Consider the following 25,582-nt stretch of genomic DNA (forward strand, 5'->3'; position numbering starts at 1 on the left):
TTCACTGGGAAACAAAGCAAACAAGCAAACAAACAGACCCACTTCAGTCTTAGGTAGAAGACATAAACCCTCCCTACCTCCACCCTACCCTTCCCCAGCAGCTTGCTTAGCACGAAACAGAATTATGTTGTTATCTAAAAGTTTGCTTGCAGAGCCAGCAGAATTTGATTTGAACCCAGACTCCACATCATCCAACTGTGTAGGCATCAGCACAGTTTAATCTTTCTGATTCTCTGATTCTCAACTTCTTGATCTTCGGAGTGGGTGTGAAGATAGGACCCTTGTGGTATAGCCCCTGGCTCAGCTCCGTTTATAGCACAGCGACAGCTGGGACTGTGGATTCCTTAAAGGGTAGATACTTATATGACTCGTGGCTTACTTCCGTGTTCACCTCTCCTAGAGACTACCAAATGCTGTCTCAAACCTGGGACAAATGGCTGAGGTGCCTATCCAATATCAAGAGGACCCAGCCCCCAGGTTCTCCCAGCATCCCTCAGTTCCCTATCTTCTACTCCCACCCCCTTATCTCCAGAAGGGAGTCGGGGGCAGCTACCCTTTCCCTGGAGGCTCTTCCCTGTATAATCCAGCCATATTGGTTACTCTTCCCTCTGTCTTTAGCCCTCCTGGCTGCTGTAACTGGTTTCCCTCTTGCCCCCTTCCTGTCTCTCCCCACTCCTCACAAGGTTCAGGGTCTGACCCGCTCTGGATTCTCCCAGATGTCTCTGCTTCTGCCTGTGTTCTCTCTTCTAGCTACAATAGACTCTCACCTCCACCATACTTAGGAATAGTCATGTACTTCCTTTAAGTTCTGTTTTCACTTACCAAACACTGGCTGGTGCAGGGCTAGCACATTTGCTAACTGCTCTGACTTCAATTTACTGGGTCTCTGGGCCATTCCTTGCTTTAAAAAAAAAAAAAAAAAAAAAAAAAAAAAAAAAAAAAAAAAGTTTTGCTTGTTTCGTTTTGTTTTGAGCCAGGGTCTCACTGTGTGTAACCCTGGCTGTCCTGGAAACTCGATGTGTAGAACCAGCCTGGCCTCAAACTCACAGAGATCCTCCTGCCTCTGCCTCCCAAGTACACCTGGCTACTCTCCCTTCCTTGCTTTTAAACTGCTTTGAAGCTGTAACTTCTAAGTAACTGATAAAGGTGCAAAATAACTCTTCCCTCAGATTCTGTCTGTGATAAGCTCACTTACTGCAGGATTCATCCATCACTGTTGGGGAAAGCCAGGTGCCCACAAAAGCACAGGCAGGTCGGTCGATATCCTAGGCTTGGGCAGCTGTTTGGACAGCTTGGAGCTCATTCCTTAGCTCTTCAGGAAGGAGTTAAGTGGGCTTTATCAGTAGGTTTCTGTAGCGGGCAGACAGTAAGCCTTTATTTCCCTATATCCGGTCTCGTTAGCCTTCAGAGGTAGGCAGTGAGCATTTCCAAGATCCTAGAGTCCGGGATTCAGAACTAGTACCAGTCTGGGAGGGACACAGAGGAAGGTCCTCATTCCTGGGCTCAATCTGGCTGTCTGTGAAATGGGCTCAGAAGGAGAGCCTGCAGCCTCCTTCCCCACTTCGGTGCCTGGTCCCTAAAGGGCAGGGGTGGGGGGGGGATCTGGACCCGAGGCCCTGATGGAGAGGTTGACTTTGGGATGAGATCCCGGGCTGCGCCTTCTTTCAGGGTACGGTGGGGCTTCTAGAAGGGGCGGGCGGGTTCTCTGAAGCCAGAAACCCGGAGCCGCCCAGGAATTTTGGCTCGGACTGCATTTCCTCGGCCCGGGCGGGCGTGATCCCCGGGAGGCGACTACGGACAAACCGCTGTACTACTCGGTGGCTCCGTACCATGCAGCGGCTGCTCTGTGCACTGGCCGGGCTCGCCCTGCTCCGCGCTGGGGCGGGCGAATGGGACCAGCGTCCCAGGGACAACCCCGGACGGCGAGGTAGGAATGAAAGAGGAGCCGGAGACAGAGACACCGGGAAAAGCAGAGGGAGGGAACGGAGGTGGCGAAAGAAACAGAGACCGAAGGGCAGAAAAGGGAGGAGATCAAGGAGAAAGATGAGTAAGAAAGGAGAGGCTGTGAGCGAAAGAGGCTTTGGAGATAAATGCCTGTGGGTGAGGAGGGCATACGTTTGAGAAAAACACAAGGAAAGAAATGGGAATGGCAGGAACGAACGAGGACAGAAAGGTTTAGGGAAAGGAATGTGGCAACCGGATGTCCAGAGAGTTGGAGAGGACCAGCCTGGCATGGGCGGAGATCCAGCTGTAGGGTGTGGCCGTCCTCAGGCCAGAGCATCCAGGGCGTGGTTTCGAAGGGCATCCTGTTGGAAGGGGAGCCTGAAAGGGTCAATGGCCCAGGTAGGGCCAGCACCATCACTGGAGAGACAGACAGAAAAAAGTAGTCTCACCTGCCTGGAGGCCTGAGGGGTCTGTAATGAGGTTCCCAGGACGGTTTAAGAACTATGGCTCATCCTCACTGTCTAGATAAGGAGTGAGCTCAGGCTGTGTCAAGGCAAACGCAGCACCAAATCCCAGGCCTTTGGCCCTCTCGGGTTCTTGTTCCAGACAAGCTGAAATGCCTGGTACTGAGACTAAAGCTCTGGTGGCTCTTGAGGGCCCACAGAGAGAAGGGAGACGAACCCAGATCATTAAAGGAGCCCCTGTGGGGTGAATCGCTTTTCGTCTCACAAGATGGCTTCAGGGAGTGTAAGAAAGGTCGCGCCCACCGTTTTCTCAGGCCATCAACCCCTCTAGCCTCAGTTTCCCTATCTGTTAATGAGTGACTGGCATTCTGTCCAGCCCAGAGTCAGCTCACAGGCACCGACCTCCTTTTTCCTTCCCTTTTAGATGCTCCTCTAAGTTGGGCTGCAGAGGTGGGCACGGGAGCTCAGCTGGAGCCTCCCGGAGGAAGGAGCCAAGTGACAAGTAGTCACGCCCTCCCAGCACTCTCACCCCACAAGTCACTTTCTTGTCCCTTTGACGTTTAATTTATGTGATCCAAGCAAGGTTACATGGCTGGTTAGATTTGGCTGACATGTCTGCTGTCTCTTTAAATGTGTAATCTTTCTTACTCTTTCTTTCATTTTTTTTCCCCCTTGAGATCGGTTGTTGAGAAAAGTTTTGCCGGTGTACATGCTGGTGGGTGGCGGCGCCCATCTTTATTCTTAGCATTTGGGAGACAGAAGTCGGCAGATCTCTGAGTCTGAGGCCAGCCTGTTCTACATAAAGGGCTCCAGGACAAACGAAACTGTCTTAAAATACCAACTCTCTCTCTCTCTCTCTCTCTCTCTCTCTCTCTCTCTCTCTCTCTCTCAAAAGCAGAGGGAGGGAAGGAGGGAGGGGGAGGAGGGGGGAGAGATTGAATTCCTGGGTATCATTCAACTATTCTCCCTCTGGGTTGTCTATAAAATTGATGGCTATTTATAGAAGCTTGATCTGATTCCAGTTAGATTTTTCTTTGCAAAAAAAATTACTTTCTACGTTTACATATCTGGTATATATTTGTTTTTTCAAAACAGAGTCTCTTGGTGTAGGCTGTCCTGGAACTCACTGAGCTCCCTCTACCTCCCAAATGTCGGGACCGTGCCTGGCTATTTTTATTTATTTATTTAGTTTTGAAGAATAAGGTCTCTTGTAGCTCAAGCTGGTGCTGAACATATATGTATGAGTGACTTTGAACTTCTGATCCTCCTGTCTCCCCCTTCCCAGTGCCGTGTTTAGAGATATATACTATCGTTTCTGTCTTTAGGTTATGCTGAGGGGCAAACCTGGGGCCTCAAAATTTCAAAGCAAGCATTCTACCAACTGAGCTAGCTCTCCAAGTCATCTTTATTATTTTCACTGAATGTCTTTGATTCCTGCTAAGGATAGACTTTTTTCTTCAACGGTTAGTGGCCATTTCTACGATTCTTGTAAACTGTTAGGAAGTCGGTAATTTATTTATTATTGTATTCGGGGGTTGCACAGCGTGACTGAGAAAGTCAAAGCACAGCTCTGTGGAGTCGAAACTCTCTTTCCACCTTTGTGTATATTCTGAGGATAGAAGTCCAGTCTCTGGGTTTGTGCTGTGAGGTAGTTGTTATCCAATGAGTGGTCTTAGCAGCCCCCTTATGAATACCTTTTCCGAGACCAACCTCAGCTCAGTTCCTGTTTTTATTGTCAGAAGACTTCTCCGTCCTCTGTGTCTTCTTATTTATTTGTTTGTTTCCTTACTTATTTTTTTTTTTTTGAGACAGGGTTTCTTTGTGTAGCTCTGGCTGTCCTGGAACTGGCTCTGTAGATCAGGCTGGCCTAGAACTCACAGGATCCACCTGCCTCTGCCTCCCCAGTGTTGTGGCCAAAGGCATGCATCATTACTGCCTGGCTCCTTTACTTCTTATAATTGAAAAATTGAATGTATGTATGTATGTATGTATGTATGTATGAGTACATGTGTGAGTTTATGTGCACCATGAATAGATTACTATAATGTAATTATGCTATAATTATTAATTCATAAGTAGCCTTATTTCATTTATAATTTCACCTCTGCTTTCATCCCTGAATTATTTTAAAGGAAATCCCAAACACTTTTTTTATAAGTTCATACATAGGCAAGCGCCCTCAGAGGTTAAAGGGCACTGTATCTCCTGGAACTGGAGGCATGTTGCTGGGTCCTCCAGAGAAGCAATAAACTTAACAGGTGAGCCTTCTCTTCCTCCTGTGTCTCCTCTTTCATTGTTAAACTTTATTTGATCTACATGGGCGTTTTGCTTACATGTATGTCTGTGTACCATATACATGCCTGGTGCCCAGAAGAAGAGAAGATGCCTTAGAACTGGAGTCAGACTGTTGTGAGCCACCATGAGGGTGTTGGGTATTGAACCCAGGTCCTTTGGAAGACCCAGTGCTCTTGACCACTGAGCCATCTCTCTCTCCCAAGAGCTGAATCTCTTCTTGTAAGCAAGTATAATCATCCTCATTAACATCTCTGCATTATAGCATTTTTTTACTACATACACACACACACACACACACACACACACACACACACACACACACACACACTGTAGACCTAACCAATATGGAAGATAGAGACAGAAACAGAAAGGTATATTGCTACCCATGCCACCTCTCAGTTTCTCCCATTTTATAGATGGTATAAGGAAAGTGAGAAGCAATATCAAGATAGATTATTTTTTTGACCTTGAAAAGTCAGGTGTCAGGCTATAAAAAGACAAAAATGGCTGACATTCCAATTTGGCACAGAATTGTGGGGTTTTTGTTTTCTTTTTCTTTTTCTTTTTGTAATTCCTAATCACATTTCGCTGCCCCATGAATTCATCAGCTACGTTCTTTAGGAATGTATAGTCTTCCTGGTATCTAACAACGCCCCACTCCAAATTCCCCATCCTATTCTTTCAGAATACAAAGCCTAGCCCTATCTGATGTTCTAAGATGAACCTGGAGTTCAAGATGCCCTCCTTTGCAGGGCCCAGTCACATAGCCTACTCTCTGAAACTTCTCAAGTCTAAAATAAACTAAAAGTCACCCAGGAGGCAGGCACTGGCTGCTAGCTAGGGAAGACAGGAACCTGTGTGTGTGTGTGTGTGTGTGTGTGTGTGTGTGTGTGTGTCTGTGTGTAGGAGAAAGGAAGACAGACAGACAGTGAAGGAGAGAAAAAGGGAAGGAGAGAGAGAGAGAGAGAGAGAGAGAGGAGGGGAGGCACAGAGGTCTCACTTGTAGGTGAACTCCATCAGCATTGAATTCTAAACACCCTGAAAATGAAACATAATGATTTAATTCTTACAAAGGGAGAGAGTGGCAACCCCCAAGATAGAGGAACTTACTTTACACAGCCACATAAGCAACAGGGACAGACAGTGTCAGACAGTTGGGTTCCAATCCAGTCACCTCCACCTTCTAGCTGGGTAATCTATGTATGTCACTTAAACTTTTGACTTTGTAAAATAACAATAATAATAATTTGGGTTTTCATTTTGTTTTTGAGACATTATTTTTTTAATTTCTTACTTATTTATTTATCCATCCAACACAGAGTTTCTCCGTGTAGCCCTGGCTATCCTGGAACTCATTGTGTAGACCAGGCTGGTCTTGAGCTCTCAGAGATCTGCCTGCATCTGCCTCCTGAGTACTGGGATTAAAGGTGTGCACCACCGTCTCCCGGCTGAGACAAATTCTTGCTGTGTATCCCAGGCTGGCCTTGTCCCTGCAGTTCTCCTGCCTTTGTCCCTCTGGTGCTGGGATTACAGGAATGCCTCATATTCACTGTAAAAAAAAAGTCTTTTTTAAGGTAAAGGCATATATAATCTGGTCCTTGGAAGGCTAAGGTGTCAGAGGATTGAGAAAGAAAGGAAAGGAAAAAAAGAAGTGACTTTATTTATTTAAATGGTCAGCCCGGACAACATACATGAAAATAACATTATACAGATTCAGCAGGTTGTATTTAGGAATGTATAAGTATATGCATTTATGCATGTAATAAAAATTAATGGGAAAGGCCATGAACTTTAAGAGATCAAGGAGGATTTTATGAGAAGGTTTGAAGGGAGGGAAGAGGGAAAAAATAAAACTGGGAAAGAAGAATCCAATGACCGACACAGCCATGTGCAGCAAGAAACTCGCTATGAGGAAGCAATAGAACTTAGAAGCCAGAAGTAACAAAAGCCAGGACCCAGTCAGGTCAGGTCTGCCCCCAAATCCTTGCTGAAGAAGTCCCTCTGTAACGTAGCACCTTCTGGTTTCCGGCATAGATTTGGCCCTAGAGAGATGTCCTTTTTTTTAAAAAGAAATTTTGTTTGTTTGTTTGTTTGTTTGTTTATAGTACACTGTAGGGGGCTGGAGAGGTGGCTCAGCGGCCAAGAGCACTGACTGCTCTTCCAGAGGTCCTGAGTTCAATTCCTAGCAACCACATGGTGGCTCACAACCATCTGGGATCTGGTGCCCTCTTCTGGTGTATTTGAGGACAGTAACAGTCTACTCATAAAGTACACTGTAGCTGTCTTCAGACACACCAGAAGAGGGCATCAGATCCCATTACAGATGGTCGTGAGCCACCATGTGGTTGCTGGGAATTGAACTCAGGACCTCTGGAAGAGCAGTCAGTGCTCTTAACTCCAGCCCGAGAGATGCCCTTCTGTCCTGAGACCTGATCTAAATGATCTATACTGAGCTCTAGACTCCATGAGAGAGGCAGAGCGAGGAGCTCCCTGACCTACCTGCTCCATCACTCTGAGCCTTTATCTGCTCAATGCCCCAGCCTAATTTGTTTCTGTCACTGTAATGAATACTGTGTCCAAAAGCAATCTGAGAGAAAATGGCTTACTTCTTCTTACAGTCCATTAAGGGAAACCAGGACAGGAAGTCAAGGCAGGTATGGGGGCAGTAACTGAAGTGGAGGCTGTGAAGAACCATGGCTTTGCTGGCCTGTTCTCCGTGGCTTACTTAGAACGCTCGCTTTCTTTCTCTCTTTAAGATTTTATTTACTTATTTTATGTATGTAAGTACACTGTAGCTGTCCTCAGTCACACCAGAAGAGGGCATCAGATCCCATTAGAGATGGTTGTGAGCCACCATGCAGTTGTTGGGATTTCAACTCAGGACCTCTGGAAGAGGAGTCAGTGCTCTTAACCACTGAACCATCTCTCCAACCCCTAGGATGCTTTCTTATACAACCCAGGACCACCTGCCCAGGGAAAGCATTACCCACAGAGGGCCAGGCCTTCTCATATCAAGTCATTTGTTAAGAAAATATCAGTCGGTCTTGTCCACAGGCTATTCTGAAAGGCTCAGTTCCTCAGGAAAGGTTTCTTCTCTCCAGGTGACTCTAGTTTATGTCAAGTTGACAAAGACGAAGCACCCAAGCAGTCTTGTGGCCTCCACCCTGAAGTTCATAGACATCTTTGGGCACAGGGTCATGGCAACCCTGCAAAGGAGACCGGGCAGGGCAGACAGGTCTCTCAGTCAACATGAGGACATTGAGTGTAGGCAAAGAGCTTCCCACGGACTGTGCCTCTGACTTCCAATTATATGCTGATGAGGTTTATCTCAGTGAGTTTGAGACCTCAGCATCCTAGGGGTTGGAAAGAATTCATTCATTATAACTAGTGGTTTTAAAGAATATGGGGTAGCAAGACAGGATCAGAGATCACGTCTGGCCCGAGGGATACCTGCCAGTCTGACCATCATCTAGTCTGAATGGACACATGAGGGGTAAATAGACAGGGTGTGGTGACTGACAGGGGCTCTTCCTTACAGCAGCTTAACTTGCATCCTCAGGAAACACTAACTCAACCAAAAGGGAAATCATGGGAAGGACATTATGTTTCTCAGTGAGCCACAAGTCTCAAAAACCCACTGCTGGAGAAAGACTCAGAACAAGAGCAGGGAGTTAGAACATGCCCCCTCCCAGCAAAAACAAACAAAGCCAACGTTTCTCAGAATGTGCTCTCTCTTAAAGGCCTCCAGGGCCCTTGGCCAGTTTCAGTCAGAGCATCACCACGCACAGTTACTCATACAACCCTTTAAGAATAGCATTCTGCCTCTCTTTAAACAGGCTCAAAACCCGCTGATGGTTTTGAACGCATCACAAATATTCATACAAGTACTAAATGTGGTAACGTTTATTATTCTATTACACTGAATGTGGTCAAATATCATTAACCCCAAGTGGCTGGGGTTGCTGGTAAAAATAGAATATGGCTTTGGTGATTACAGGGGTGGGGGTACTTTCTCACTGTGTGAGTTCCAGGTACATCGGGTTGCCTTGGAAGGGCTGTGAGTGGGCGGATCATATAGAGGACAGATTGGTGGCCAGACCTCTTTAGTTAGGTCAGCCAGCCCAGCGCCTCTCCTGGTCTCTGGGCCACCCCCATCACAGGATGCTGCTTCACCCATGGCCACCAGCCAGGGTACAAACAAAGCTTCAAGCAGGGGCCAGGCCAGAGAAAACAACCCCATGCCTTAGGAAATCCATTTCCAACTGGCAGAGTCAGGAGACCAGAGGGAGGACGTGCCCACAGCCTAGGCTGAAGGTCTTGTGAGACAACACAGCAATCCTCTGGACATTTCCACCTGTACTTCATTGATGAGCTTCCTAGAGCCAGAGAGTGGGGAGTGTGTGTGGGGGTGGGGGTGAGAGAGAGAGAGAGACAGAGACAGAGAGACAGAGAGAGACAGAGACAGAGAGAGCTCAGTTTTTTACTTGCCTAAGGGTTTGTTTTTCTTTTCATCAAAAGAGACTTGTCCATTACTCACTCCAGCTTTGTCCTCTGAGGCCTCAAGCCAATTCTGAACGACATTTGTACTCCTGCGTGCTGTCCATCTGGGAAGCAGAGCCTCAGGCTAGCCCCACCCAGTTTGACAGAGCGGGCTATGGAGAGGAAAGTTAACAGCAGAGGGTGTAGGCTGAGAAGGGTTTTCTAGGCAGAGCTACACTGGGATTCTCTGCAGCTGGAGACCTGGACAGTTGTTAGGGTTGTGCTCCAAGCTCTCTGTCAGATGAGTTCTCAGGAGGCCTGGATGAGCTCAGAGCACAGCTCCCTCCAGATGTGAGGGATTAGCATGAGCGAGGGGAGTGAGCTCACCCCAGCCTCTTCCCTGGAGGGCTTCTGGAGCCAAGTTAGACCTCATCACAGACTCTGGAGAACAGTGGAAGAGAAGCAGAGGCATGTTGCTCAAGAGACCCACAGTTGCCAGCTTCTGGGTAAGGGGACCCAGCAAGGGCAGGTGATATTCCTAGAGCAGCGGTTCTAACCTTCCTAATGCTGTGGTCCTTTAATACAGTTCCTTATGTTGTGACCCCCCCACCATGAAATTATTTCATTTCTACGTCATAACTGTAATTTTGCTACTGTTACAAGTTGATGTGAAGAGCTGGTATGCATGGTATCTGATGTGACCCACAAAGAACCCACAGGTTGAGAACCTCTGTCTTACAGTAACCTGGCTGAAGGCCTCCAGGCCGGGCCTACAGGGAGGGTGTGTTTGCAGACTCCCACCAAGACAGGTTCATCTTCTCCCCAACAGCCCACCCTGAAGTAGGAAGAGCTCTTCCTGCCTCCTATAACTCTCTCCTGGCTGAGCGCCCAGCTTTAAGTTGAAACAAATGTGGAGTCCCCTCCCTGAGGCTAGTCTGGATCTCTTCTGTCTCTCACAGGCATCTCGGATCACAGGGCAGAGCATTCCAGCAGGAAAGTCTGGGCTGGAGGTCTTTAATTCCTCGTCCTTGGCATTTTGAATCGTCTCATTCAGCCCATCAAGGCTTCTGCTTTTAGGTAACAGTTCCACATTGCAGAGGATGTGGCAGTAGTTAACAGTGTGTACACTCTTAGGAAGGACCCCTGGTAAGGTTCCTAGTCCCTGTATTGGGTAGCTCACAACTGCCTGTAATTCCAGCTGCAGAGGATCTGGCGCCCTCTTCTGGCCTCTATGGGCATTTACACGCACATGCACAAATGCAGAGACCCTCATAGTTTAAAGTAAGTGTCTGGGTTGGAGAGATGGCTCAGCAGTTAAGAGCGCGTGAAGAGGTCCTGGGTTCAATTCCTAGTTCCCACAAGGAAGCTCACAACCATGTTGTCTGTAACTCCAGTTCCAGACTGAAGCTTTGTTCTGACCTTCTCAATACTGCAAGGAAGTACATTCCTTCACTTCTGTTCCCTTCCTGTCCCTGTAAGCATGGCTGTGTTCTCCAAAGCCTAAGAAAACACCCAGAACAACAAATAGTACACAATTTTCTGGCCATATCGAGCTGAGCTCCCTTCCTCCCTCTCTTCTTTTCTTCCTCCCTCCCTCTCTCCCCTTCTTCCTTCCTTCCTTTTTTCCTTCTTTCCTTTTTTCCTTCCTTCCTTCCAAGTTTCCTGAAGAAACTTCCCAGTTCCTGAGTTTTCAGCCTTCCCTTCCCATCGGCAACACTATGCTCATCTTATGGGGAATGGGCTAGCACTGGGCAGGAACGTTCCTGGCTTTCTTTTTGACAGTGCTAACCCCTCCTGCCACTGTAGGCTCCTTGCCCTCTCTACAATCTGAAAAAACTTCTCTTTTCACTCCCAGTACAGCTCCTGATTCCAGGAGACAGGCATTTCCCAGGGGCTCAGCCACATCGTTCAGAACCAGGACGCTGACACTTCTGTGTCAGAGTTGGTGGTGCCAGGTACAGCCTCAGTGAATGAGGAGAATCATGAGTCAGGAACTGAGAAGGTATATTAGTGGGGGTCTCCCGAAGGTTGTCAGTTCTGTCCCTCTAGGGAGCACATGACTAAGAATGAATCTATTGATATACAGAAAGTAGGTTCATTAGGATGCTTACAGGCTGTGGTCCAGCTAATCCAACAATGGAGGTTTTCCAACAAAAGGTCCAAATCTCGGTCCATCGATTTGGATATTTCAGCTGGTCTTCCGTTATTCTGGAATCCCAAATAAGAAGGCTCTAATGCCGGTGATGGAAAGGGCCTGCCAAAGAGAACAAGAAAGCAAAGAGAGCAAGCTGTCTTCTTTTGTCCTCATCTTGAGACAGGGTTTTGCTGTGTAGCTCTGGCTGTCCTGGAACTCTCTCTGTAGATCAGGCTGGCCTCGAACTCAGGTCCAAGTGCCTCTGCCTCCCAAGTGCTGGGATGAAAAGCCTGCACCACCACTGCATGGCTTTCCATGTCTGCCAACAGAAGGCAGAGCTCGTATTAAAGACGGATCTCCCCACCTTAAAATCTGGATTAATAATTAATGTGTGCCCATCATCTTGGGTTTTAGATAATTCCAGATCTAGACACAAGGACCTCTCTGTCTAGCAGTCAGCACAGTAGGTTAAACCTCTGATCTTCTCACTAGCAGTATGGCTTTGAACATGGTGAGCGGTAACTCAGATTAGCTGGTTCCCAGTGATAAGGCAGCTCAGTTTCCTCCCTGGAATCTGCCTGTTACTCTGGCTCATCACTTCTAGTTTAGATTACCGCTGCCATCGTCTCCCTCCAAAGCTGCATTCCTCCACACTCTCCCGGTCCCTGGGTCAAAGTGCTACCCTTGGCTTTGATCCGAGACCCCTTTCTGGTTGAATCCCCCGCCCTGTTTCTCTGCAGGCATTCCAACTCCGTGGATGGTTTGTTCCATGTCTTTGCAAGAAGCCGAAACCTTTTCTGTCTTGATGCTACACAGCCTAGACACTGCCTCCTTGAGAACCCTCCTAGGTCTGGAGACAGGGGAGTGGTGGCTCGTGTCTTCATCCCCTGCATGTCTGTGTGTCTCATTTCAGAATCCCCCTCTCCTAAGCCTGGTGCTTTGCAGAGCCCTCTAGTTCCACAAGAGAACCACAGGCTCCATCGTGATAAGGCTTGTTTTCCTTACAGCTGCTGAGTCTCCCAGTTCCCCTGGAGAAGATCTAGCTTGGAGTCCAGGCTGTGACAGACACATGGCTGTCCAAGGCCGGTTAGACATTATGGAAGAGGTAAGGAGGGTCTGGGAGGAAGGGATTGTGAAGCTTCATGGGCCATCTGCCAGACTGGAAGCTTTGTGGAGTACAAATGCCAAAAAACCCAGGCCAGTCCTGTTCCCCAGCTTCCAGATTAACGACTCCATGCTCTAACGGGGATGTTCGGTTGGGTAATGTCTTATACACCCTACCTCCTAGCCTAGGAAGTCCTAGGCTGCTTGCACACTGAGATTTCCCCCTAGTTGGGTGTACTGGTAGGTTTTGTGCATCAACTTGACATAAGCTAGAGTCATCAGAGAGGAAGGAGCCTCAATTGAGAGACAATGCCTCCATGAGATTCAGCTATAAGGCATTTTTTCCCTCCATTAGTGATTAATGGAGAAGGGCTCAGCCCATTATGGGTGGAGTCATTCTTAGGCTGATGGTCCTGGATTCTATAAGAAAGCAGGCTAAGCAAGCCATGAGGAGCAAGCCAGTAAGCAGCACTCCTCCATGGCCTCTGTGTCAGTTCCTGCCTCCAGGTTCCTGCCCTGGTTGAGTTCCTGTCCTGACTTCCTTTTGATAATAAACAGCAGTGTGGAATAATTCTTTTCCTCCCCAACTTGATATTTTTGGTCATGGTGTTGCAGCAATAGAAACCCTGACTAAGACATTGGGGAAGGGGGAAATTGAACCATCAAATTTTGTGATGAATCGTAACTTAGGGTCCATCGCTGAAAACATCTTTGTTTTGTTTTAGTTTTGCTTTTTGAGACAGGAATGTTCTGGAACTCACTCTGTATATCAGGATGGCCTTGAACTCACATAAATCCACCTGCCTCTGCCTTCACAGTGCTGGGATTAAAAGCATGGACCACCACACCCAGCTGCTGAAAATGTCTTTCCTTTCATCTTGTGTGTCCCAGAGACTTAACTCAGACTGCCAGAGTCTGACCTGCTGAGTCACCCTTTGTTGTTGTTGTTGTTGGGTTATTTTGTTTTGGTTTTTGGACAGGATCTCACTCCTGGCTCTGCCTCTGGAGTGTTAGGACCACAGGCATGGACCAGCCCCCCCCACACACACACAACACCCAGCTTCAGCATGTCATTCATACTGTCTCACTTGGTCAGGATGGCAGCGATCACTGGGCTGGTGTTAGATTATGTTACTTAGCACGTTTCGTTACTATTTAACTACTATTTAACTACATATATTGGTATATCAACATTTTAGTTTGGGGTGCCAAGGAACTAGCTTGGTCTGTAAAATACTTACCATGTAAGCATAAGGACCCAAGTTCCATCCCCAGAACCCACAAAGCAGGCACAGTGGCATCCCAGCACCGGAGAGGAAGAGACAGGAGGATCCCTGGGGCTCCCTAGCCGTCAGCCTGGCCTAAGCATGCACCAATAAGAGATCCTGCCTCAGAAACAAGAGGAGGCCAGCCAGCCAGTGAGATGGTCTACCAGGTACCTGCCTTTGAGCTTAATGACCTGAGTTTGATCCCAAGGACTTTCTTCCCCCACCTTTCCTTGTTCCCCTTAGACAGGGTTTCTCTGTGTACACAGCTATCCGGAAACTAGATCTGTAGACCAGGCTGGCCTCAAATGCAGAGATTCTCTTCTCTCAGCCTCCCAGTGCTGGGATTAAGGTGTGCACCACCACTGCCAAGCCTCCAGGACTTTCAAAATGGAAAGAGGGAAGTGACTCCTGCGGTTTGTTCTCTGACCTCTCCACACACTCCCAGTAGTGTGAGTGCCCTCCCAACCCCTGACACACATACACACCCCTGACACACACAACCCTGACACACACACCTCTGATACACACACACCCCTGATACACACACACCTCTGACACACTCAACCCTGACCCCTACACACATCCCTGGCACACATACACCCCTGACACACACCTGACACACACACTTCTGACACACACACCCCTGACACACACACATCCCTGACACACACACATACATCCCTGACACACACACATACACCCCTGACACACACACACTTGACACACACACCCCTAACACACATACACACCCCTGACACACACATCCCTAACAAACATACACACCCCTGACACACACACCCCTAACACACACAACCCTGACACACACACCCTTGACACACACACCTCTGACACACATACTCCTAAGACTGACTTTTGGCCTTTCTGCCAAAATTTTTGAGACAGTTTTTCTCTGGTCTAGAAATTGTGATGATCCTCATGTCTCAAGATTTTGAGCTTATAGACATCAACAACTAAAGTCATGTATAATTTTAATATTTGAATGCTTATAATGTAGTTGATATCCTTATTTTTCTATTTTAAGCATGAACACACTGTTCTGACATGAGGCCTGTAGAATTTATTAGGTTGCCAACAGGGTCTGTAGCAACACAATCCCTTTAAAGCAACTCCTAGGAACAAATGTTAAAATCCCAAATCTGCCATTTAATGAAGGTGCCACAAGGGGGCGGTGCAACAAAAGGAATGTGTACTCTTACAGCCTACTCCCAAACAAAAAGGTGCTTGGGAGACCCTGTGCCAAGCCTGGCGCATATGAGTGCCAGACAGCAGGATCCTTAAAAGGGCAAATGGAGCAAGCATCCTGTGATGTTCTTACCTGGGGAAACTGAGTAGAGACTGGTGAGAACTAGGATTGAACAGCACCCAGCTCCTCTGCACGATACACTGGGACTTGGGGCACAGTGGACTTCAGGATAACAGGAAGCTGTGCTTGACTTTGCGCCACCCTCCCACTCCAGACGGTGGAGAAGACGGTGGAGCACCTGGAGGCAGAGGTGACAGGTCTCCTGGGCCTGCTGGAGGACCTGGCTTCAAACCTACCCCCTGGGCCCTTCAGCCCCAAACCTGACCTGCTTGGAGGTGGTGAGTGGCTCAGACGTCTGCTGGGCCTGTCATCTAGGGCCCCTGGCAGCATAACGCACGGGGTATGCTATGCTATGCAGTCCTGGGCAGAGCACCTCAGACTGGTACTCTGGCTTTTGTGTTCCTCCATCTTTCCTCCCCACCCCTGGCAGTCAGGGCCCTGGCACCCTGATGCTCAGTTCAGCCCCCAGCTCCTTAAGTCCTGTTTTTTTTTTCTCTCTTTCCACTGCTGTCCCAAGGGAGCATAAAGCTGGAAAGAGGCAGTCACTGGGCACAGCAAGGGCAAGGGACTCCTTCAGCATCCTCGGCTCCTCACTCAGGGGACCCCCTTTTCTTGCAGATGGCTTCTAAACTTCCAGAGGTGGTGGAGCCTGTCAACTGAAGTCACCCTCTGAGAACCAAGCCAGGTCTTCCTGCCTTCCTGCCCCACCTTGGTGTGAAATAAACGCTAGCATTTTGGCCTCTGCTTGCTAGTCGTGACCTCTGTTACAGCAGCACCGGTTCCTTTTTGCACCCTGAACCCCACAAAGCTGTTCTAGCATTCAGACCTGTGTAACCTGTGCAACTCAACTTCCAACTCTTATTCATAGATATATATCAGCAAAGTTCTTTATTTTTAAAGATTTTATTTATGAGTGTATATTTTATTTTTATTTATGAGTCTGTAGCTGTCCTCAGACACACCAGAAGAGGGCATTGGATCCCATTACAGATGGTTGTGAGCCACCATGTGGTTGCTGGGATTTGAACTCAGGACCCCTGGAAGAGCAGTCAGTGCTCTTAACCGCTGAGCCATCTCTCCACCCCCCCAAAAAGTTCCTATTACATAAAATTCACTTACTCAGGGGGGAATGATGCCCCATGTAGACCAAGCTGGGATACACTCAGCAAAACTTACCATTTTAACCTGAACACATTCTGTGGTCTCTAGTGTGTCTGAAGAGTCATCACTATTAATTCCAAGACATTTTCAACATCCCAGAAAGAACTCTGGGCCTATATGACAGTCACTTCCCTCCCACCTCTTCCCACCTCAACACTCTACAACCATGCATCTTCCTGGACTTGCCTACGGAGGGCAGCTTCTGTGAATGGAATACGTCCTTTTGCTTCAGGCTTTCACCAGACAAGTTCTCAAGATTCATCCACATTACAGCACATCATTCCTTCACACATGGCAAAATGATGCTCTATTGTCTCAATGGACCACACCTCCCTGTTAATGGGTCTTGGGGTCTGTGTACAATACGGCTGCTAGTGTAATCACAACAGCAGTGTTTAGCTCACAGCGCTTTATTATTCCTGAGTGTCATCCACCCTCCCGTTGTTGGGAAAACATGAGGCTTGGTACCCCGCAGCTCAGTTGAGACCTCTCTGGGGCTCTGGACTGGGCCCGGGAGGCTAGGAAGATACTTGTCTCTCTAGCGTGTCACTATCCTAAGCTGGCACAGGAGAAGTGACAGGAGACCGCCATGCCCCTGCCCCCAGCCAGAACAGGGAGCCTGCAGGGTCAGAGCCAAGACTGCTCTTCTGATGAAAGATTCCCCGAGAGGCCACCCCAGACACCACATGAACACCCCTCTGTCCTTTCCCAGGACCTAGGTGACCTCACTCAGGGAACTCGACCACCTCTGCATCCGCTCAGGTCCTGTACTTTGTCACTCCCTGGGCCCTGTGTGAATCTGGAGAGCATCTTTTGTCTATCCTTAAAACACAATCCTGTCAGGTAACTTGTGTTTGGGATTTCAACGGCGTACGAGGTATGTTTCTAGTTCAGCATATTTTTCCAACAGGGCCGGGATCTCTGAGTCATACAGCGGAAGAAAACACACTGGCACCAGAAAGACATTTCCAGAATGTTCCAGAACTGGCTGTCTTTAATTTGGAAACAGCTTTTGGCTGCAGACATTCAGGTTTAAGGCACATTCCAAACTACAAGGAGCCCTGTCGCTGGTGGGGGGCTGGCTTTAATTCTTGCACGGCTAAGTGGAACAAATGATTTTCTGGCCTTTTTTCTAAAAAGGAGTGAGTTTGGCAAAAACAAAACTCATGACACATTCTCACCAGACACCACGGTATCCTTATAAGACCTCCCTTTTATCTTAGGCGAGGACGGGGTGCCCTAGTCACCTACCGTTCTCCCCAGAAACATGTACACGGGAAGCACACGTGTATGCATCCGTCTGGCAACGATGGTTTTAAAAAAGTTTTCAAATAAACATACAAAATCATATGTCTACCACAAAGCTAAGAATCTTGGCCACAAGCAACGAAGAATGAGTGCAGGAGCCAGGAGAAACTATTCTGCACAGCAAGAGGCTGTGCGGGCCAGGGGCATGGCTGCCTGAGAACTCTGGCCTACCAGGGCCCTTTCGGCACGACATGTGGATGAGGGGAACCAGGAAAAGGCCATGGCTTTGGGGGTGGGGGATGGTGCACTTGTGGGTATTAGATTGGGGAAAACTAGTGTGCTCTTTGGGAACTTTCCTGGCCGTGCCAGCAGGGGGCGCGGGTGAGCCACTGTCACAGCTCAGTCGTTGCCACCGCAGATCTTCAGTAGGATCTTCCGATAGTCCCCAGAAGTGTCTCCCTGATTGCAGAAACAAGAGCCAGGGTTAAGGGAGGCAAGGCTCCAAGCGTCCTTGTGGGGAGGCAGGCCTGTCAGAGCACGCAATGCAGACCTCCCTGTACAAGCGCTGTCCAGCAGCCCCCAGATCCTACGTAAGACAAAGACAAGCAGGATGGCATGTGTTTGTAATCTAGCACTGGGAAGGTGAAGCCAGGCAGATCCCTGACAGGCCATTCTAGGCTAATCAGTAAGCCTTAGGTCCAGAGATTCTCTGAAAAATCAACATGGATAGCTTCTGAGGAATGATACTCAATGCTGACACTGGCCTTCAGAGGCATATGTATGCATCTGTACAGACATACATACATACACATATACATACGTACGTACGTACATACATACATACATACATACAGTGTAAGGACCCCTAGCCAGGGCTGATCATCACTGCTCTTTGCCTAGAGATGGGTCCTTATAGTGTTATACTGGGTTCTACTGTAAAGCAATGCCGAGCTCTTCCTTGAAAGCGCCATCTTTGCGGCCAGCCACGGAGCCACCGTCGACATTGCAGCCTCCGCTTCTCCACAGATCAGTCTCTGTGCTTTCTCTGGGATGATAGCTAATTTTAGATCACTTTCTGACACCCTAAACTTTATGAAGCTCACTGAAGACAAGGTCTGTGGCATCTTTAGCTGTCACAGAATACTAGCAACCCAGGCCAAACTCTAACACTAAAGACAGATTCTCTGCTACACACTGCCTCATTTTCATAGCATGGGAATGGGGAATCTTCAAAGATGAGCCCAACAATATCCAATGTTGCCAAGTCTGAAATCAGGCCCTGCAGTGCTTGCTGGAGACTCAGTGTCAACTTCTGCCAGCCCAGCTCTGGCACACAGTGTTTCCCCCAGCATTTGTGTGACTGCCAGCCACACCCGTTGAGGGACTGTTATCCTCAGAGATGCTGGACCAGTGCTTGGGAGGTGTGTGGACACTGCTCAAGGGTCATGAGGTTACCAAGCAGGAAAACCAGGATCAGATGCCCAGGCAGTGACCCCAGGGCTGAGCTACCGATGTGATCTCCACTAGAAAGTGAAAGTGGAAAAAGCTAGAACTCAGGAAGCAAGAGACCCTGGAAGGAAGCTCCACAGACCCTGGGACATGAACTCTCTTTGGTGGATCACATCTCCAGAGTGACGGGGACTCTGAAGATTAGAGACTCCATAGGGGAAGGCCTGAGATGTCTTTATACCATTGACAGACATCCTGTTAAGTGACAAAGCACCGGGATCCTAGAGGGTAGCAACATAGGGTCACAGGGTTGTGACCTGCCCTGTTGTCAGGATCTTGTGATTAGTGATCAGTTTGGAGGTGAATAGATGAAGAAGCCCATGTGGCCAAACACAGGGATGTTCTAGAGAGGGGAAGGAAACAGGAAGGGCCTGGAGGTGTTGAGATGGAAGAGAAGGCTTTATTGAGCCCTAATCCCTTACCGTGATATCGTGGTACAGTGACTTGCCATACATCCGTTTATACTCCGCTCGGATATCCAGCAGGTCAAGCTCGCTGCGAGACACCATGATGCGAATCAGGGTCCGGTCTTTTGTTCCTGCTCCCTAAAGAGTCACCCAAAGTATGTACATGGGGCTTTCCACCAGCTCCAGCCCTCCCTTACCTTCTATACTCAGCCCACAGTGGACCCCTTAGACCCAGGAGGCTTTGAGATGTCTTGAATTAAGGTCCCCTGTACACAAGAGCTACGTACCCTCATAGCCTTGTTGAGCCTTTCAGCAAAGAAGGCAGGGGTGTTCTTGAGGCATTTCACTGCAAGAGAAACACAGCATAAGGTACGCAGAACACAGGAGGGTACACACTACCTAAGTGTCCTCCTAAGAAGCCTGGACATCAAATCTGCCACCAGACATCTCCTTTTCCTGTTGACTGTGATCCCATGAGTGCGGCTCCACACACAGTAGGACCACCAGCCCAACCATCACTGAGCAAAAAACACTGTGGCTGTGCATATCCTGGGGGCATGAAGAGAAACCAACTTCATGGGTCCCTAGGCATGAGGGGTCAAACAGAAAAACCATCGTGGAGAAAGGAAAGTCAAGGGATGTGGTGTTAACCTCAGGCCATGCAGAGAAATGAGGCTCTATTTCCTGTTCTAGCCAGAAAAACCCCACAAAAAACCTAAAAGAAATGGGCAAACTTATGTCCCTCAGCAAGTATAAAGGGAGGTGGTGGGGACACAGAGCAAGAACCCAGCTCCATATTAGGAGGAGGTTCCTAGAGCTGCCAAGACTTGCTGTTGAGGGCACTCTCCATGCTGCAAGCTCAGCCAGCACTCTCTAGAATGGGCCTGTTTTGCTGTTGCAAGTAAAAATCCTTCCTCGTGTTTCCATCACAGACAGCTGACAATTGCCTACAGGGATATATTTTTAGAGGAAACTTGGCAGGATATGAGTCACCTTCCTCTAGGAGAGCAGCTGGATGGGCGCCCACTAATACCCAGCTCCTTTCTGCAGAGCTGCACAGCAGACACACAAGAGCCACGGAGCCCAGCACCAGACTGTCCAGATGTTGCAAGCCCAGACCCTGCGGTTCTGCCACTACAGCACCTTCAGCCGCGGGACACTGAGCACCCAGCCTGCAACCCACACTGCCTAGTGGGTGGGCAGGCAGGCAAGACAAGCCCCAGCCAGATGCCTACCCACAGCCAGCATGCCCTGCTCCAGGTCCCCAGACATCTCCCGGCAGATGCTCTTCTCAATGTCTCGGCCCGTCATCCTCTGATACTCGTTGAAAACTAGCAAGAAAATAGAAGGGACATGTCATAGCCTTCATCACGTCCTCTCAAACTTCCATGTTGTAGTCCCGACCCTCAGCAACTTGGAACGTGTATTACTCTTGCTTTGCACACAGAAGCACAGCTCTTTCTAAGCCCCACGAAGTACTCAGCACTTTGTATCCTCAGGGTCCTGCTGTACGTCAGTATTGAGTTTCTGTGAGTCACGATAGGCTGAATTAGACTTTCACTAGGCATAATAAAGGCATTTTTTTTTTCATGTAATGGAGTCACATCCTATAACCCTGGCTTCCGTGGAACCCAGCCTCGTGTGTAACCAGGACTTCAGGTTTGTGACATTACCAAGCTTTAAGTGTATTTGTGACTCACAGCATCTTCAAATGGGTTTGGTGGACAGCACCTCATCATAAAACTGGGAACTTCTCTCTAGGAAGAGACTACACGAGAACGCAGGAACGAGAAGGCTCAGCCACAGAGACAAAGAGAGGCCTCGGAAGAAACTAACACTGGCCAGCTTATGAGTATCACACTCTTAAGAAAATACAATCCTGTTGCTTAAGCCCAGCCCGTGAGAGGAGGCACACCCCGAAGGGTCCCTGCTCTTCCCCACTCTGCCCTGCACAGCCTACAGTCAGATGACCCGTTTATCAGAGCGGTCAAGTCTGCTGGCCGACCTCAGCCCACACTCACCGGTGTCCTCACATCTCCGTATTCCCAGCCTGGCTGCTCTTACTTCATGCAGCAGGCTCACCTTGCTCTGCCCCCGCTCAGACACAACCCACACTGTTTCGTTGTGCTGAAAGTCTTAATTATAAACCCAGGAGCTGCCTAGTGCTGCAGAACACACTGTTGGTTCCTATGGGAGGGAACCATGCTAGAGAGCCCAGGAAGCTGAGTCTAGTGCTAGCATTAGCATGGATTTCTCTTCCTACCCCTGTCTCAGTCGCAACCAATCATCTCTAGATTAGTGTCCTCTGCGTACCAGAGCTGTGGTTTCTGCTTATCTGAAATTTTCTTCATTTTTCTCCTGTGTCATAACGCTCTGGAAACCGACAGTGACCCAAATGATCGATACTCATTAAAACAAATGAAGATAAAGCCATATCGCAAGTGTTCAGCATGTGTAGAATGAGACTGGAGTGCTCAGCCCTTGTGGGGAAATCTGTATCACACCCCCCCTCCCCAGTCTCTGGGATCACTGCAGGAGAAAAGGCAGAAGAGCTCTCAGAGCCAACATGGTGGATGACTGCAGCAAATATTTACCAGGCAAGACAGGGCCACTGTGCAGATGAACTCACAGTGTCTGCACACACAAGACCAACACAAGATCAAGCCAAAATGCCTAGCATAGGCAGAGACGGGCTCGTGAAGCCCCACCCCTAGCAGAGGAGCCATTAGCAAGTGATGGATGAATGCTAGAGGCCATTTACTTTAAGAATGTGGTCCCTGAGACCCTCCTGCTTCAGTAGCTGACACACATCAGTGTATATACCGTCACAATACATGGTATGGGAGGGGGAGAGAAAGGAGGAGAGAAAAGCAAAAGGAGAGAGGGGGGGAGGGAGGGAGAGAACATAACAGCTGGATATGGTAGCATATGCCTTTAATCTCAGCCCTCAGGAAGTAGAAGCATGTATTGGGGGGGGGGAGTGGACAGTATGGAGGGCACGGGGAGGACCAACTAGATCAAAGCCCATGACATGCATATGTGAACTTCTCAAACAGTAAAAACACAACAATGGATACGCGTGTTCATGCACAGTCACGGCAGTCAAGAGGTTAAAAGGCATGCCCTGGGGACAGGGATCGAGCCCAAACTCTGCCAGGTTCATGGCTATGCCAGCCTCTTGCCAGTCCTGAGACTGATGGAATACTGTCTCCCTCCTGAGTGCCTAGGTCCCAGGACACAGCCCGTGAGCAGCACTGCCCATCCTCCCCTCCTCCTACCCTGCAGCACTGCCCATCCTCCCCTCCTCCTACCCTGCAGCACTGCCCATCCTCCCCTCCTCCTACCCTGCAGCACTGCCCATCCTCCCCTCCTCCTACCCTGCGGCGCCGCCAGCCTTTCCAAACTGCACTCAGTTCTGACTCCTTACCTGTCTGCGCACAGGGGCCTCTGGACACAGGTGACCATGGCTTCCCTTTCTCCAGCCACCTAACTGGCTACTTCTGAACTACAATAGTTCAGGGCCTCACCTTCAAACTGCTGCTCTCTTTCTGGTCCCCTCCCAAGAAGACCTCTCACAGTCCGAAGGCCTCAGACACCTGGTCCCTCATAGCTCCCAAACCTTCCAAGCCTCAAACCTCTCCTAACACAATTACCTTTCTGATGTCCTCTGCTCCCAATGTCTAGTCCATAGCTCCTAATCTCAGTTGAGAGCCACTGTTTTTCCACATCCTCAGCTGGTAGAACTCCTGTCCTCCGAGGCCCTCGCTCCAACACACCATGTACAGCTTCTGAGCAAGCAGGCTGGATTCTGGTCCCTCTTCCTCAACTCCCCATCCAGGTTTCCACCAACTCCCCCTAGGTCGTGGCTTTCCACCTGATTAACTTAACTGTGGATCCTTCACCCTCCTGTGCCACACCCGAGGGCCAGGTACCCTGGGGAATCTGGGCAGCATGTTGCTCTGCAAGCTGAAGAAAGGAGATGTACTCCACTGAGGGCCCTCCTGTCACTTCTGACTTCTCTCAGGATGAACTGCAGGAGAGCTGTCCACCACCTCTGACCCCACCCCTTGCTCCTGCAACTGTCTCTGCTCCAGATACATCCTTGGCCGTGCCGGAAGCCCATCAAGGCCTTTGCACCTGTCACACAGTCAGCCTTATACCACAGGACTGCCCTGACACGAAGACGAACCCCATGAAAACACACCACATCTCTCCACCATCCTACGGACAGAAGTCTACTTTCATGTGCTCAGATAAGCTAAGCAAATGCTCCCCAGCACTGCTGGAATGTTTGCTCTTTTCTGGTTGTTTTGGGGCATGCCGTGTGTGGGGGTTCAGGGCCACACCATGCTTTTGCCTGCTGGACCATTGCTCCCCACTCTGACACACACTATTTCAGAGCGTGGCAATCCATTTCCCTGCCTTTTCCTTTAAGACACCACCAGGGGGCTCTTGAGGGAAGTGAATGCAGATGACATCAGCCAAATATTCTGCAGGCCTTTTCTCAACACAACGTCCTGTCTGCTCTCATCTAACTGTCATCTAACTGATGCAGGACTGTCTCACCTGCCACCAGGTGGGCCCGGCTCCGGGAGCACAGAACCGCATTGAACTTGGACTCATCTGTTCCCAGGCGGTTCTCCCCAGCAGCATACAGCTCCTGGAAGAGGAAGAAGATACAGGTGTCTGGCGAGCATCATCCAGATCCCAGGCTTAGATTACCTAGACAGCATCTAAAGCCCACAGAGGAGGAGCAGGGTTCTGGAGACGGGAGACCCGGATTCCAGCAACCCATGTCCCATCATCTGTCCATGAGTAGCAGAGGATTCAGAGCCCAGCATCCAGGACCAGAGGAGGAAAGAGAGGCTTGGACTCAGGTCCTGGCTCTGAAGCAGCTTGTGGTGGGATGATGGTCAGGATGCTGGCTCCTGAGCCCCAATCTCCTCGTATAAAGAAATGTAGGATTAGATATAACTTGATATCATGATCTTGAAGCCCAAGGGGCCACATGGACATGTAATTGAGAGGAAAGGATGAGTGGGAAAGGCTAAGAGGGATCCTGGCTCTACTCCTCAGGGGTAGCACTTCTCAGCGACAGGACAGAGGAACACAGGTCCTCATCTGACAGACCCACATTTCAATCGCCAGACTGAAGCCAGCTGCCAGATTTCTAAATGAAATTTCCTAATCCTGGAAAGCAGCTTCCCTGTCTATAAGAAGCACATGGAACAATGACTATCACACTAATCAGTTATGGGGATGAAGCCAAGATTCGGCGGTGAATCCAATACTCTCTTTTGACTCCCACAGGTACCAGGCACACACACATGTTCACAGATATGTACAGCCAAAACACCTATACACAAACAAAAATAAATCTTGAAAAAGAAATCCCCAGATGTGGGGCCTCATCAGTCCTCTCTCATCATACCTCGCCAGCCACCAGACTCACCTGGACATCTCTCTGGACAAGGGACATGTCCACGTTTGTGCTCTCATCACGGTTTCCCTGGAAGCAAGTGGGCTGTTAAGGCCAAGCCACTCTTTGGAAGACCATACCCTCCCCTTCCTCATTCATTTGCCAGTGCTTTGATCTCCTCCCCCACCCCCAATTCCTTCTCTAACATCCTGTGGTGAGGAAGGTACCTGAGAGAGAGATATGAGGAGCCGCTGGAAGTGTCCTGATGTGTCGCTTCGAATGGCCTCCTCCAGAGTCTTTTTGAACTCTGAAAAGACAGACACCAGGGTCTATCCTACAAGCCTGTTACCTCTAAAGACATTGTTCATGACAAGGGGGCATTGTCATGACAAGGGTCCAGGGGGCTCAGGCTGGAGGTGATAGGTGACCCATCTAACCTTCCAGGCTCAGCTGTGCCTCCAGGGTGACCTGACCTGTGGTCAGACCTGGCCCAAATCCACTTAAGATTCTCTCAGCCCCTCCCAACCAGAGGCACCTGCCCTGGTGTGTAAACAGCAGGCAGGCCTGGGCCTGGGTCAAAGCCCAGGGAGTTGGGTGTGACAGGAAACAGGGGACAAAGAGGACCAGGACAAGAGGGTGTGGCTAGGGAGCTTCAGACCTGTTTGGTAAGCTCTGTTTAACTCCCGGATGTGTTCGTTACTTCGGGAAGCGAGGATCTCAATCAGGCAGGCCTCATCAGTACCAGCCCCCTGTATAGATAGTGCAGAAAGAACATATCTCATGCTGGTGACCGGCTCACATCGGAGCCCTGAAAGTACAGCAGGTG

General features: G+C 49.1%; 2 protein-coding genes across 3 annotated transcripts in view; one reads left to right on the plus strand and one right to left on the minus strand.

Annotated features, from left to right (window-relative positions):
• The first annotated feature begins 1,805 nt into the window (after positions 1 to 1,805).
• On the plus strand, positions 1,806 to 15,750 carry PLAC9 (placenta associated 9). The gene is made up of 4 exons (XM_080926199.1): positions 1,806 to 1,927; positions 12,324 to 12,421; positions 15,167 to 15,290; positions 15,631 to 15,750. Exons 1-4 carry the CDS (start codon positions 1,831 to 1,833, stop codon positions 15,639 to 15,641), a joined length of 330 nt encoding a protein of 109 aa, XP_080782325.1. The 5' UTR covers positions 1,806 to 1,830; the 3' UTR covers positions 15,642 to 15,750.
• Positions 15,751 to 17,134: 1,384 nt separating this feature from the next.
• Positions 17,135 to 25,582, minus strand: part of ANXA11 (annexin A11) — a 42,680-nt gene continuing 34,232 nt past the window's right edge. For both annotated transcript variants that reach the window (XM_080926573.1, XM_080926572.1), the window contains exons 8-15: positions 25,415 to 25,505; positions 24,984 to 25,063; positions 24,790 to 24,846; positions 23,904 to 23,997; positions 20,573 to 20,668; positions 19,625 to 19,683; positions 19,353 to 19,475; positions 17,135 to 17,880 (exon numbers count right to left, since the gene is read on the minus strand). In XM_080926573.1, coding sequence (XP_080782699.1) covers positions 17,821 to 17,880; positions 19,353 to 19,475; positions 19,625 to 19,683; positions 20,573 to 20,668; positions 23,904 to 23,997; positions 24,790 to 24,846; positions 24,984 to 25,063; positions 25,415 to 25,505 — 660 coding nt within the window. In that variant the 3' untranslated portion in view covers positions 17,135 to 17,820. The remainder of the gene's footprint in view (positions 17,881 to 19,352; positions 19,476 to 19,624; positions 19,684 to 20,572; positions 20,669 to 23,903; positions 23,998 to 24,789; positions 24,847 to 24,983; positions 25,064 to 25,414; positions 25,506 to 25,582) is intronic.

Source organism: Micromys minutus (assembly GCF_963924665.1).
Source record: "Micromys minutus genome assembly, chromosome: 12".
Taxonomy (NCBI): Eukaryota; Metazoa; Chordata; class Mammalia; order Rodentia; family Muridae; genus Micromys; species Micromys minutus.

Bases quoted from the DNA above. Each gene is read 5' to 3' on its own strand.
- PLAC9 (XM_080926199.1), top strand. From the start codon at position 1,831: ATGCAGCGGCTGCTCTGTGCACTGGCCGGGCTCGCCCTGCTCCGCGCT. The intron at 1,928-12,323 runs GTAGGAATGAAA...TTTTCCTTACAG, and splicing joins GGACAACCCCGGACGGCGAG to CTGCTGAGTCTCCCAGTTCC. The intron at 12,422-15,166 runs GTAAGGAGGGTC...CTCCCACTCCAG, and splicing joins GGTTAGACATTATGGAAGAG to ACGGTGGAGAAGACGGTGGA.